The sequence below is a fragment of the Dendrobates tinctorius genome, unplaced genomic scaffold (genome assembly GCF_039654945.1).
Source record: "Dendrobates tinctorius isolate UK_male_01 unplaced genomic scaffold, ASM3965494v1 ptg000051l, whole genome shotgun sequence".
Taxonomy (NCBI): Eukaryota; Metazoa; Chordata; class Amphibia; order Anura; family Dendrobatidae; genus Dendrobates; species Dendrobates tinctorius.
The window spans coordinates 26,769,199-26,784,985 of record NW_027361719.1 but is presented as its reverse complement, the minus strand read 5'-3'; the positions used below and the strand labels follow the sequence as shown (position 1 = coordinate 26,784,985).

Genomic DNA, 15,787 nt, shown 5'->3' with positions numbered 1-15,787 from the left:
CCCCGGAGCCTGCACAGACCACCGGCAGGCCGGCACAGCCCCCCCGGAGCCTGCACAGACCACCGGCAGGCCGGCACAGCCCCCCCCGGCAGGCCGGCACAGACCCCCGGAGCCTGCACAGACCACCGGCAGGCCGGCACAGACCCCCGGACAGTCGGCACAGACCCCCCGAAGGCCCGAACTGACGGCGCATCATGATGCGCACAGACAGCGCATCATGATGACGTCATTTCGGCAGCCAATCAGAGCCACAAAAGTGGCTCATTGCATTTTGGACTTCCGATTCCGGTATCCGATACGAAAAAAGTATCGGTACTCGGTATCGGAATTCCGATACGGCAAATATCGGCCGATACCCGATACTTGCGGTATCGGAAAGCTCAACACTAATCGCTTTCTATTCTATTTTGTGAGGCAGAGCGAACTAAAAAATTATATCCTTATACACGGACCCTAAAGTGAGTTAGGGTAAATGGCTTTCTATCTGACACATTTTCTTTTAAAAATGGGACGAGGCAAGGATGTTCCTTATCATCCCTCCTATACACATTATTGATGGAATATTTAGCCGCAATATTATGTAAAAATCCAGATATTAATGGAGTTACTATAGGATGACATCACTATAAACTAGTTCTATACCTGTAACGCATGTAGTAATGGAACCAATTTGCCGTAGACCAAGGAGAGCCTGGGGAGCAATTGACTGTTTGCTAGAATCCCTGGTGAACTTTATAAGAGAAGTTCCAGCAACAGACATCCAAATAGATTGTAGAACAAACATTAAAACTTCATGTTTATTGCAATAACCAAGAACACTTGTTTGAAATGCGTGATCCTCTGGACTTACCATTTTAACAGCATGTTTTCAAACGCGTTGCAATAAACATGAAGTTTTAAAGTGTATTCTACATTCTATTTGGATGTCTGTTGCTGAACATTTTTGCTTGATTACCACAGCCGCTTTTTCCGAGCACCATCCTGGAGTCCACACCCAAAGTCACACGAATTCATCTAATGGTGAGCTGAACAACCTTTTTTTTTCTTCTTCTATATTGCGACTTTATAAGAGACCTCGGACAAATGGCATCAAGCTGGAACAGCCAGGAATGGATGGCACAGACAGGTGCTGGCAGACTCTGCTGGTATACAGGTAGTGCACAGAAGAGGTTAACAAGATGATGAAAGTGGAAAATATATTGGATATTATTCCGTGAGGGAATGACCTGGCAATCTGGTTGTTAGAAAATATTAATTAAAATAGAATGTTGTCGTAGATGTGACCTCCTCTAAAGTGCTGGTTTCGATGATTTTTTTTTTTTTTTACATGCTCCTTCCCACCTCCTTTTCCTTCAAATTATTTATCTTTCCGCCCCCTTCTCTTCTTTACATTCCTCTAGCACACAATTGTTTGGTTCATGTAAGAGCTTACATTAATATCTCATTAAACTTATATTCTAATGAGTAATGATAGCTTAATAGTAACAACCATCAACGTTATTAATAAACGCAATTGCAATATTCTGTTTTCATATCAATGCTAAAACCCAATAAAAATATTTACAGTAAAAAAAATATATATATTTTATGCTATATATTATGTAGTCATTTAACAGATAAGCCTGTAAATCATTTTTATGATCCCAAAGCACTGCTCCAGCAGAGAGAAATTGCATTTTGATGTTTTCTGGAAGTGCATTGGGTGTGAAGATGCACATTATATTTCCTATGTAGCAGGACCCTCTTCTGGCTGATTGACAGGTCCTTTGCTCGAAGGGGATATATTAGTAATATTACCCTGGATGGAGGAAAGCAAGATTTACTACAAGACCAAGATTTCTAGTAATACCCGTGGCCTCACTCTTAACAGTGTGAGTGTCTTCAGAACACCGATTCTGTTAACAACGTAGTAGACAAGGCAGCCCACAACCAGACATGTCCTTCTGGCATTTGCCAGAATTACCAAATGGCCAGTCCGGCCCTGGGTTCAGCCGATTCTGTTGCTTATACATCAGTTGCTGACCAGGGGTATGACAGAGGAGTAACACCCTGCACAAAAAGTATTTGCATAAGAGATGTCAGCGTGAGATAATTATTTATTGTGGTGATACATTACAACATATAGTAAGTGAATGAGTTGCATTGCGACCAGCAAAAAGGTGGAACCAGTTGAGTCCTTTGTAGCAGCATAGAGCGATCACAGTGACCACATGACCTGTGTCCGGGCCAAATAATGTGTAATTCCCACATTACCTTGGCAATTATTGGTAGAGTAACGTGTCAATAGCATATCTAATATTTAACCGCTAAGTGATAGTTGGCCTTGTGTCCTCCATCTATCGTGCACAGAAACATTGACTATTGAAAAATAGCAGAAGTTTTGATGGGAGATGAAAGCCTTAAATGGGTCAATACAACCATGCAGAGGAATCATTCATGTATTAAACTTAAAACTAATCGCCAAGTATGTAATCAGTTACGCACGTAGGAAGATAAGACAATGGCATATAGAAGAATTTGGCATATGGTCCGGCAGAATACCGGGTCCACGGGTGCTCAGCAGTCAGGGCATGTTCCATACAGTCTGTAACAATTGTAAGCTTGGGGGAAGTCTTCGAGCACATAACAGTGAAGAATTTACAGTCTGTACAGAGAGATTGAAGATTTTAAAACAGTTTTATACAACAGAAATACAGCACATACCTATAAAACATGCAGTTTTATTTCAATATCATTTGGTAACATTTACGGTAACTCCTTCACCCGGAAGCCTGTTTTCACCTTCCTGACCCGGCCAAATTTTACAGTTCTGAGCACTGTCATGTCTTTATGTGGTAATAACTCTGAAACGCGTCAACGGATCTCGTGACATTTTACTTCATGATACTGGTAAAGTTTGTTTGATATGACTTGCATTTATTTGTGAAAATCAGAAATTTGGAACATTTTGCAATTTTCAAACTTAACTGATTTAATGGCATATAAATTGTCCCAATCATTAATACAAATTTTGAACATGTCTACTTTACAACAGCACAATTATTTTTAAATATTTTTTTTATTCTGACGTTATAAAGGGTTAAAAGTTGACCAGAGATTTCTCAATTTTCTAACAAAATAAACAAAATAATATTTTTTTTTGTAGAGCCCCTGAGGTGCCAAGAACAGCAGAACCCCCCCCCCCCCATAAAAGACCCATTTTGCAAACTATACCTCTCAATGAATTTATCTAGAGGTATATTTTTACCATGAAAATTTTGTTTTTGCCCGAGATTTTACATTTTTCACACTTGGTAATGAATGTAGAAATACCCCATATGTGGCTGTACAGTACTACTTAGCCATACAACGAGACTCGGGAGAACAGAGCGCCATTTGCATCCTGGAGCGCAAATTTTGCTAGAATAATTTAAGGACTTTATATACAGCGCCCCTAAGTACTAGAAGAGCAGATTCCCCCCTCAAGTGACCGCATTTTGGAAATTATACCCCTTTGGGAATTTATCTACAGGTGTAGTGATGTTTTTGACTCCATGGGTGTTTTCCAGAAACAAGCAGTAGTGGATGTTGACGAGTGAAAATTATAAACGGTCATTACAGTGTTTGGCTCAAAAGGGAGGGGGACATTTGGATTTGGGAGCGCAGAATTTGCTAAATTTGTTTTGAGGACGAGGAGCCATTTTGGCTTTTCCAGAACCTTTATACTACCAGTAATGAAGAAGCCCCCTATATTTCCGTTAGCAGATGACAGACCTGAATGGGGACTTGCTTTTTTTGTGGATTGAGTTGAAACACTTGTTGGGAACAATTTACATAACATTTAGGGCTCATACTCACACGAAAACCTGGCACTGCCACCGGCACTCGGACCAAAGCGTGCGGCTACATGTATTTCTATGCAGCCGCACGCTCCGGTCCCAGTGCTGGCGGCTATTGCCAGGTTTTCATGTGAGAGACTCGCATGATTCGCGCAAGTGAGTATGAGCCCTTAGGATCACCTTTATCCGGCGCTCTACATTCAAGTTTCCCTTTAAGGGTACCGTTACACCTAGCGATGCACCAGCGATCCCGACCAGCGATATGACGCGGTCAGGATCGCTGGTGCATCGCTGGGTGGTCGCTAGTGAGCTGCCACACAGGCAGATCTCACCAGCGACATCGCAGGGGTTGGGGGGGGGGGGGTCGCTACTTACCTGTCAGACGAGGCGATCCTGACGTCCTCCCGCTGGCGTCCACGCGTCGCTCGTCGGCGCCACAGGAAGCGCCGCAGGAAGCACCCGACGAGGAATGGTCCAGGAGCTTCTTGCGCGATCAGCGATAACCAGCGGGGGAGCCGGTCGGAGGTAAGTATCACATGCAGCGATATCGCTAGCAATATCGCTGCAACGTCACAAAATCGGTGACTTTACAGCGATATTGCTAGCGATATCGCAGTGTGTAACGGGGGCTTTAGTCTTTGAGTGACGTAATTCAGATGAACACCCCACCCGAGAGATCCAGTCACTATAATGAGGCAGTAGAGTTACTCTGGACTGTCTGGCCTCTGTTCAGCAGTGTCCTTTTCAGAAGTGCACATAACTGTGGCGGATTGCACTTTTATGCAATCCTAAAAAGACGAACACCGCCGGATCACAGGTCAGATGGCATCCACAGTGCCTCCATCTACCTCATTATAGGAAGTCTTCATTATAGGGGGCTCCATGTAAATCATGCATTTCAGAGGAAACCTCTTGTAAGCGCTCAGCGCAGAGCGCGGGATAAATTTAAGATTAACCTACTGCGACCTTTGGGAGCCAGAATAAACAAACCAACAAACCAAGAACAGGTGAAGAATTGGTTTTATTTTTTTATGCAGTTCCTCGTGCGTTATAAGCGATTAGACAACTTTATTCTTTGGGCCGGTGCAATTACAGCTATACCACATTTATAAACAGGTTTCCTGTTTGGCTGCTGTCACACACTAAAAAACGCTTTTTAATGCAAAAGCTAGTTTTTTCTTCTTCATATTTAGATTTAGCTGTAATTTTTCCATATTTCTGCCTAAAGAATCATGCGAGAGCTTGTTTTTTGCAGACCAAGTTGACTTTTATTTTTACCATTTTCAGGCACATGACATTTTTTGATTGCTTTCTATTCCGATTTTTGGGAGGCAAAATGAACAGAAACCAGCAATAATTTTTTTTTTTTTTTTTTTAAAGGGGTTCCATGTGTGACAAAGCTGATAAGGCAGCTTTATTCTTTGGGTCAGTACGATTACAGGGATATGACTTTTTTTATGTTTTGATGTTTTTACACGAAAACTATTTTAATCGAAAAATAATTTTTGCATTGCTTTATTCTGAGAACTATAACTTATTTTTCCATTGATGGAGCTGTATGGCGGCTTGTTCTTTGCGAGACAATTTGACGTTTTCAGAGATACCATTTTAATAGTCTTTGTGATAGAGTTTTATTCCATTTTTTGTTCAGCAGAATGAGGATAATAAAAACGAGTCATAAAAAAGCGTTTTTTTTTTTTTGTTTTTTTTTAAAACAGCATTCACTGAAGGGGTTAATGAATGGGAAAGTTTTATAGGGCAGGTCGTCCGGAACGTGGCGATACCAAATACGCGTAACTATTTTAGTTTTTACATAAAATGTATTTATTGGATTATATTTTTATTTTTTTGATCTGTGATTTTTAAAAAATATTTACAATTTATTTATTTAATTTTTTAAACCTTTTTACATTTTCCCCAGGATGGGATATCAACCATATACTGACAGATTGATGATGTAATATTCTGCAATGCTTCTCCACTGCAGAGTATTAGAGCAGCGTCTCAGATGCAGGAAGGAGATGTGACACCGCAGCCATCTTTTGGCTTGGAGTCACCATGGAGACCATCGGCACAACCTCCCTCTGCAATGCGCCACAATGTCGCTGACAATACTGACAGCAGCAGAGGGGTTAAAACGCCCGTGATCAGTGCCACCCCCGATTGTGGACGTTGTTCTTATAGAGGTGATAACCAACATTTGATTGTGGTGGCGCTCAGCGTGATCCTGCGCGGCCATCACACTAATTATATAAATACACACACACTATATATATACTGTATATAGCACATTTTGCTTGGATGCAGGTGCCTGCTGGGAAGGGGTTTAAGGGTTGTTGATATTTTTCACAAAATATTGCAGTCACTGACACACGTGGGCCAGGTCAGGAGGCTGAGTGGTCATGTGACTGGCAAGTATGCGATATGCATACTCCCGGCCACATTTCAACTAGACATAGGAGGTCTCGTTTAGTTTATTTGTATCCTCACAATGCTCGTCATAGTGTGGGGAGGAGGGCCCCCCGCAGAGTGTCCGGGCCGGAACCAGGGGGACCGCCATCTACAGTTGTGGCCAAAAGTATTGACACCCCTGCAATTTTGTCAGATAATACTCAGTTTCTTACTGAAAATTATTGCAAACAAATTCTTTGGTATTATCTTCATTTAATTTGTCTTAAATGAAAAAACACAAAAAGAATTGTCCTAAAGCCAAATTGGATATAATTCCACACCAAACATAAAAAAGAGGGTGGACAAAAGTATTGGCAATGTTCAAAAAATCATGTGATGCTTCTCTAATTTGTGTAATTAACAGCACCTGTAACACCTAACAGGTGTTGGCAATAACTAAATCACACTTGCAGCCAGTTGACATGGATTAAAGTTGACTCAACCTCTGTCCTGTGTCCTTGTGTGTACCACATTGAGCATGGAAAAAAGAAAGAAGACCAAAGAACTGTCTGAGGACTTGAGAAACCAAATTGTGAGGAAGCATGAGCAATCTCAAGGCTACAAGTCCATCTCCAAAGACCTGAATGTTCCTGTGTCTACCGTGCGCAGTGTCATCAAGAAGTTTAAAGCCCATGGCACTGTGGCTAACCTCCCTAGATGTGGACGGAAAAGAAAAATTGACAAGAGATTTCAACGAAAGATTGTGCGGATGTTGGATAAAGAACCTCGACTAACATCCAAACAAGTTCAAGCTGCCCTGCAGTCCGAGGGTACAACAGTGTCAACCCGTACTATCCGTCGGCATCTGAATGAAAAGGGACTGTATGGTAGGAGACCCAGGAAGACCCCACTTCTTACCCCGAGAAATAAAAAAGCCAGGCTGGAGTTTGCCAAAACTTACCTGAAAAATCCTAAAACATTTTGGAAGAATGTTCTCTGGTCAGATGAGACAGAAGTAGAGCTTTTTGAGCAAAGGCATCAGCAGAGTTTACAGGAGAAAAAAAAGAGGCATTCAAAGAAAAGAACACGGTCCCTACAGTCAAACATGGCGGAGGTTCCCTGATGTTTTGGGGTTGCTTTGCTGCCTCTGGCACTGGACTGCTTGACCGTGTGCATGGCATTATGAAGTCTGAAGACTACCAACAAATTTTGCAGCATAATGTAGGGCCCAGTGTGAGAAAGCTGGGTCTCCCTCAGAGGTCATGGGTTGTCCAGCAGGACAATGACCCAAAACACTTCAAAAAGCACTAGAAAATGGTTTGAGAGAAAGCACTGGAGACTTCTAAGGTGGCCAGCAATGAGTCCAGACCTGAATCCCATAGAACACCTGTGGAGAGATCTAAAAATGGCAGTTTGGAGAAGGCACCCTTCAAATAGCAGGGACCTGGAGCAGTTTGCCAAGGAAGAATGGTCTAAAATTCCAGCAGAGCATTGTAAGAAACTCATTGATGGTTACCGGAAGTGGTTGGTCGCAGTTATTTTGGCTAAAGGTTGTGCAACCAAGTATTAGGCTGAGGGTGCCAATACTTTTGTCTGGCCCATTTTTGGAGTTTTGTGTGAAATGATCAATGTTTTGCTTTTTGCTTAATTCTCTTTTGTGTTTTTTCATTTAAGACCAATTAAATGAAGATAATACCAAAGAATTTGTGTTTGCAATCATTTTCAGGAAGAAACTGAGTATTATCTGACAGAATTGCAGGGGTGTCAATACTTTTGGCCACAACTGTAGGTTCCTAAGGAAACTACCAGGGGGGGTGGAGGAGGAAGGTGGATGGCTGAGAGTGACAGAACAGCAAGGGGGGGGGGGGTTTGGGAGCGCGCAGGGGAGTAAGTTAGCAGAACGGCAGACAGGGAGCAAGAGACTGTGGGGGCGTGAGAGAGCCAGGGCGACAAACAGTGACCAGAGAGGTGGCCAACAGCAGAGGGAAGATTTACAGCGTCCTTCGGGTAGGAGACGTCGAGCTTACCGACAAGAGACTGCCACTTCACTCCGATCTGGAGTCACGACACGACCTGCCCACAGTCATCCGCAGCCGTTGCCACTGTGCTCCAGCCCATTGCGGACTGTCCGCTGCCTCTCGCGGCCACTGCCGCCTCACTTCAGCCCGCGGTTGCGGCCTGCCCGCGGACGCTGTCGCTCCGCTTCAGCCCGCAGCTGTGGCCTGTCCATCACCCCGCTGCAGTCGGCAGTTGGGGCCTGCTCCTCGCCAACAGAGAAACTTTTTGCCCAGCCGCAGGGCGTGCACGCGGCCTATCAACCGCCACTCCTAGTAACTGCGACTCACCCCTGCTTGGGGACTGGAGTCTCCCCTCCTGGAACCCCGCTGTCTTTACAGGGGGGTCATCTCAAAGGACTCACCCAGAGCCTGTTGTGCCCCAACCCCTCCTGGAACCCTGCTGTCTTTACAGGAGGTCACCTCAAAAGACTCACCCAGGGCCTGTTGTGCCCCAACCCCTCCTGGAATCCTGCTGTCTTTACAGGAGGTCACCTCAAAGGACTCACCCAGGGCCTGTTGTGCCCCAACCCCTCCTGGAACCCTGCTGTCTTTACAGGAGGTCATCTCAAAGGACTCACCCAGGGCCTGTTGTGCCCCAACCCCTCCTGGAACCCTGCTGTCTTTACAGGAGGTCACCTCAAAGGACTCACCCAGGGCCTGTTGTGCCCCAACCCCTCCTGGAACCCTATAGTAACCGGCCTTTGCCGGGTTAGTAGTGTTCTCTTTTATAGTGTTTGGTTGTACCGAGTCCCTGCGAGGACAATTGCTGTTAATTTGTTTTGGTTGCTTAGCATAACCGTAGCGGCTCCCATTTATAAAAGTTGCTTTCCAAGGTACACCTCAGTCTCACGTCTCGTCACTGCATCCTGTGTACCTGCTAATACCACAAAAGAGTAACATTTCTTATTTCTTGTGAAAATGATATGGTAATAATTCATTACTTAGGCTTTATTCACACATCAATAGTTGTGGTTAGTATTTAATTAGCATTTGTAAGTAATAAGCAGGAATGGCTGCAAAACACAGAACTGGTGAGCGTTTTTCTATTAGGCTATGTCCACACGGTGCGGATTCTGCTGTGGAGTTTTCACGCAGATTTTGCCAAATCTGCAGGTAAAACGACCTGAATTTTACCCTCAGTTTTAGTGCAGATTTCCCCGGCAGTTCTCTCCTGCAGATTTCTATAATGGAGCAGATGAAAAACTGCTGCAGAACTGCACAAAAGAAGAGACATGCTGCAGTTTTAAATCTGCACCAAATCTGCGTGGAAAAATCAGCAGCATGTGCATAGTGTTTTTTGTTTTACATAGCCTTAAATGGTACTGTACATCACTTGCAATTCTGCACAGAATCTGCACATACCCTAAAGCCCCCGTTACACAGTGATATCGCTAGCAATATCGCTGTAACATCACCGATGTGACGTAGCAGCGATATTGCTAGCGATGTCGCTATGTCTGATACTTACCTCCGACCGGCTCCCCCGCTGCTGGTCACGCGAGAAGGTCCTGGATCATTTCTCGTCGGGCGCTTCCTGTGGCGCAGACGAGCGACGCGTGGAGCCGGGAGGGAGGACGTCTGGATCGCCGCGTGTGACAGGTAAGTAGCGACCCCCGACCGCTGCTATGTCGCTGGTGAGATCTGCCTGTGTGGCAGCTCACTAGCGACCACTTAGCGATGCACCAGCATTCCATATCGTTGTCAGGATCGCTGGTGCATCGCTAAGTGTAACGGTACCCTAAGGCTATGTGCACACGTAGGTTTCAGGTTGTGCGGATTTTGTTGAAAAATCCGCAGGTAAAACCGCAGGACAAAAGTCCTGCGGTTTATCTGCGGATTAGCCTGCGGTTTTGCCCTGCGGTTTCACACCTCATAATGATAAAGGTGTGAAACCGCAGGGGAAACCGCATAAAGAATTGACATGCTGTGGATTGTAACCTGCGGAAAAATCTGCAGCATGTACACAGCGTTTTTTTTTTCCATAGGAAATAAAGGTACTGTACACCGCAGCAGAATCCACAGCATGTGCACATACCCTTAGTTTTCCTCCCTGTAGGTTCCACTAATGAGTCTGACTTATAAATACTGATGGGAAAATACTGTACTGATCAAATGTAAATATGTGAAAGCAGTCTACGCCACATTCACACTTTCAGTATTTTAAATCAGTGACCAGAAGGGAGCAGTGGGAATTGTTGCGGACACAAAGGTGTACGGAAGAACCAACTATTTTAAGAAGTTATATAAAATGTTCTATTTTCAGCTAACTAAAATATTCCTTCCTTTAGAACAAATCACACTTACAATTGTGGTAGTAGTCTTCCCCGTAGTCATTTTTTAAATTCATTGGTAACTCCTTCCAAATATTTGTAATATTTTCTTTTAATTGGGCTGCATTCAAAATATTAGTTTTGAAAAAGTCGGGAGCAATGATGGAGACTTTAACTCCAAACCGCTTGAGCTCTCGTCTGCAATAAAAAAAATAATTATTTTAAAAAGCAAACAAACAATCTCAATGGGTTCCACAAGGAGACTGGATCTTCAAGTGTGTAATACTTTACGGTCAGTTATTTACTTATGGTCCCAATGCAAAGTCTCTAAAGGATGCACAACTATAACCAGTCTTTTATAGTATTCATCCTCTGACATCGGCCAAGATGGCATTTAGGGCACCAATAGACTCCAGAGGCCTGGGTACAACGAAAACCTCTACATCCACTATACTTACACCCCTGGAGGCCTTTATTAGGTAGTGGCTGCTATAAGTGTGGCGCCCCTGAGGGTTCAGTCGCCACAGAGGTACTGCACCTCTTCCTGAGGTGTGGTGGCCCACCATCCCAGTAAGGTGGAGACTCCTGACCACGCTCCAACACACCACAAAGTAGTGTAGCAAAGCACCCTTTGGTGGCTCCCTGCTTGGAACACGAAGCGTGCTGGGAGGCGGGTGCAGTTTAGGTGGCATCAAAAGAGCGGGAAGAGTTTAGGATTGAGTCAGTCTGACGGATTCAGAGGAAGAGTGAAGATCCCCTGAGTGGGATGGATGAAGGAAGTGCTGCAGCCGACCTCAGTGATATGGGTCCGCTGGCACAGCAAAGGAACATTGATAGAAAGCCTGACTCTCTCCATAAGAAAGAAGGATTAGTATGGAACGTAAGGAGAGGAGGACTAAGGATTAGGGTTAGAGCAGAACCCTTCCCAAGTTCACAGCGCAAGGCCGGGGTCGGTCCCCGAGGTTGTATGGATACTAATGGTCCAGCAGCAGACACCGGAGGAATAGAAGTTGTCACCACTTTATTCCCACACAAGACTTGGGGGCACAACAGCAACGAGAGTGAGCCAGGACTTAGTAGCAAGGAGTCCCCAAAGCAGGCTACAGCTGTCTGCTGTACAAATAGAGTTCTAAGAACATCTGACAGGAGGAACTCCAGTGTAACTCAGTACTGAGAGTACTTCACTATAGGCTCAGAAAAGGCACATATGTTTTGCGGAGTGTTGGAACACAGGACTTCATCTTGCCTTGAAGTTGGCTGAGCCCCTGACCCGGAGGACATAGCACAGATGCGGGCACCTGTATGTTCAACAGACGGTGCGTAAAGCTTTGGAACTACATGCCCTGGTGTCCTCCGCCAACTCACTCAGCACTGCTACATCTCTGTGCTTAACACTGCACCATTATGCTCTCCTCACTAGTGCTTAATCTACACTGCCCTGTGACTACAGCCCTACCTGTGGAGGGCCATAACATCATTGCTACACCACACCATCTGTCCCAGAGGATCTGTCTGCAGCGTCGGCTTAATATCTTCATTGCCGAACACCACAGGTGGCGTCACGAATCATTCACTAAAACTTTAATCATCATCATCCACATGCTCAACATTCCCCTTTTACAATGGACGCCCAGGGCCACTGCTACCGTGACATCTCCCATTGAAACCAACGGGCCCGGCTCCGAGTACCCCGCCGCCCTGGGTACGAGGGCGATCCATAAGCACCCCATCATCACAGAGCAGAGGCACCAGATAGGGTGATTACATTTCTTGACAAACTTCTTTGATTCCTTAGATACCTGGATCAGTAGCAACAGTGCTATCTAGCAGATCCCCTTAGGTTTTAGAACAAATCTTCAGCATAAGTTGTAAAACAAAATCTGTTAGGAAGTTTCCACCTTTAATCCACACTAATTGACCAGACAAGGACGAGGCAATTTTTCATTTTTGTGCCTTCATTTTTTTTTCCTTCCCTTTTACCAACAGTCATAACTTTTGTGAGGGCTTGTTTTTTTCCTGTCACAAATTGTACTTTTGAATGACAACATCCATTTTATCGTCTGATGTACTGGAAAGCTTAAAAAAAAAAAAAAAAAAAAAAGCTATTTCTCCACAATTGGATTTTTTTTTTTTTTTTAATTTACAGCATTAATTTTAAAATCACTATGATTTTCCAGATCAGTACAATTATAGAGTTCCCAAACATGCATAGGTTTGTTTTAATTGTCGCAAATAGGGGCGTGGCATGGCGAGCGAGGACACACGTGAGAGAGCTCCCGCTCCCACACCGGTGACCGACCCGAACAGAGCCCAACATTCATACCCCATTTACCGATGTCGGCTTGGAGGACCAGGGGGAACACGTCCACGGGCCCTTCAGCACCCGATAGCGCTCCCAGAGGCATCTCCCGCTACCTTATAGGAGCGGGAAGAGGGAAGGCCGCGGGCGCCATGACAGGAGTGGAGACCGGAGCGCAGCAGGCCCCGCCGCCACCAGGAAGTAAGGTGCAGGCGGGGGGAGAGCGATCTGGAGAGACGGCAGACCGTAGGGGACCCTCTGGGAGAAACGGTGGCGCGTCCACGGGGGCCCCGCAGACAGTGAGGCGCTCTCCTCCAAATAAACCCACTGGGGCTCGGGAGACCCGTCACTCACAGGGGAGCCACGCGGATGGACCCGCGCAGCCACAGGTCGGTGGGTCAGACGGGAACCCCGGGGGGGATGAATGCAGAACCCCCCACACCACAGAGAGGCGGTAGTGTCCCCCCAGATGCCGACATAACTCCTGAAGTCGTCTCTGCAGCAATAGGGGCAGCGGACCCCATGATGACAGACACCACAGTATCAGGTCTGCAATATAATGCAGCTCACCGACCAGACGCACCCCTGACACCGCAACACGGGAAATCACCCTCTTTCTCGACAGAGTACTCCGCAGCACCCATGGGAGCTGATTTCAGTCTATTATACAACAAGATAAAAGATATCCCGACGAAGCAGGATATGGAGCAGTACATTGCCCGTTTGGAATGCTCCTACAAGGCTGAACTTTCCATACTAAGAGAGGATATTCAACAATGTGGTGAGAAAGTGGAATTTCATGACCAGCTTATAGCCTCCCTGACCAAAAGAATGGAGGCTCAGGAATCCGCCACAGCCGCACAAGCTAGACAGCTGCAAACTCTAGCAGAAATGCTGGATGATTCTGAGAACAGGGGACGCAGAAATAATATTAGAGTAAGAGGACTGCCCGAATCTATACCCCCCCAGGAGTTGAACACCACTTTGAGAGACATTTTTAACTCGGTACTAGATAGGCCTCAGGACGCTCCACTGGAACTGGATCGTGCCCACAGGTCCCTGGGCCCGCGTCCCGGCGAGCAAGACCCGCTGAGAGATGTGATATGCCGGGTTCACAAGTACCAACTTAAAGATGCGGTCATGGGAGCAGCCAGGAGAGTAAAATCCATAAACCATTCGGGATCTCGTATACAGCTCTTCGCAGACCTGTCCAGATGGACCCTACAGAGACGCAGAGCTCTCCGCCCCCTCTTGGACGAACTACAACGACGCGACCTTCCCTATACTTAGGGATTTCCATTTTGTCTTCAGGTTCGGAAGGGAGGTAGAGTGCATTGTTTGAGCCATCCTGGCGGAGTTCCGGCATTCTCGGCTGCCTTGGATCTAACAGAAGTGGATATACCAGACTGGCCACCCCTACCATCATACTATAGACTTGAGGGTCTCCAAAGAGGCCAGAACCCTCAGCAGCAATGTCGTCGCAGGGGTCGGCCCAATGGTCCAGGGCACATGCATCCGGTAGAAGACGAGGCTGGCTAGCATGCCTTGTCCTGAATTGCAAATGGTCCTGTGGTGTCATGTTTTGAGGGATAACTGGCTGTTTAAAAGGTTATATTGGTTCCGAGTTTAAAAACGACGTATTCATAATACCATCAAGGTTGTTGATATCGAAAATGGTTAAGAAATGGGGTATGCTTCACTAGCTTATGATTAGATAAAATATGTATATTCTCTATCTGTTCAGTTCTCGATATAAAAGGAATACGATGGTTAGGTCATTACGTGGTTGGGAACCGGGGGAGACTGTGTCTCCAACTCCTCTTTTTGCTGTACACTTAACCCCTGGAGGCGCTGTTTTGCGATTGAGGCACGCAGCTGTTATAGTTTACCTCCAACAGGTCCTACTGGAGTGTGCTTACTTACACTCGTATTGTTAAAATTTCCTATATCTTTGTCCTTTTTTTCTAACTTTTCATCTACTTTCTTTGTCAATACCCACTCCCTTTGCTAGCTTTCCCTCCCTCTTCAACAGCGGGCGTAAGACTCCGAAGCCGATCCATCTTGGTAGCCGTAACCTGCATCCTCGACCTCACTCTACAGATACAATGTTGGGTAAGACCACTGCACAAAAGATAACACTGGGCTCTTTGATTACTAGAGGCGTTAATACCCCGCAGAAGCAGTCACATATTTTATATGGCATGCACAAGAAAAGAGTAAATATAGTAATCTTACAAGAGAAACATTTTAAAGTTGGACACATCCCTAATATTCACGACCGATACTACACAACTTGGTTCCATAGTGCTAACCCGGATTCACGATCCCGTGGGGTATCTATAGCGCTCCATAAATCTCTCCAGCATAACATATTGGACACTTTGGTTGATGCGGAGGGCAGATACGTGCTCTTGAAAATTCAAATTTTTTCAACCACATATACTATAGCGGGTTGGTACGCCCCCGGCCGAGACCAAATACGAGCTGCTAGATCTTTCTTGACGATCGTGGCTGAGTTTGCTGAGGGGGTGGTCATTCTGGGAGGTTACTTTAACATGACTCTTAACCCGACTCTAGACTCCATGGCAGCAAAGTCTTATTTATCGTTTAGTCAGCTGTCCTCATTGAAAAGGGACCTCCAGGATTTGTGACTCACTGACGTCTGGAGACTTTGTAATCCCAATGAAAAGGACTATACGTTCTTTTCCACACCGCATAACTCATATGGTAGGATTGATTTCTTTCTCCTTAGTCACTGTGCATTAGCCTGGAACCCGAGACCTTCTATCGGGAGTTTTCTATGGTCGGATCATGTTCCAGTGTTTCTGGACATTAGTCCTCCTGACTCAGGGCTGCGGCAGTGGACGTGGAGATTGAACGATAATCTTTTAAAAGATAATATTTGTGTGGCCGACATCAAGTCTACCATAGCAAACTTTCTACAAGACCATG

General features: G+C 45.4%; 1 protein-coding gene across 3 annotated transcripts in view; it reads right to left on the bottom strand.

Annotated features, from left to right (window-relative positions):
• Nucleotides 1-2,078: 2,078 nt before the first annotated feature.
• The window catches only part of LOC141091350 (retinol dehydrogenase 7-like), a 59,817-nt gene continuing 46,108 nt past the window's right edge, over nucleotides 2,079-15,787 (bottom strand). For all 3 annotated transcript variants that reach the window (XM_073576895.1, XM_073576892.1, XM_073576893.1), the window contains 2 exons: nucleotides 10,571-10,734; nucleotides 2,079-2,644 (listed from right to left, as the gene is read on the bottom strand). In XM_073576895.1, coding sequence (XP_073432996.1) covers nucleotides 2,454-2,644; nucleotides 10,571-10,734 — 355 coding nt within the window. In that variant the 3' untranslated portion in view covers nucleotides 2,079-2,453. The remainder of the gene's footprint in view (nucleotides 2,645-10,570; nucleotides 10,735-15,787) is intronic.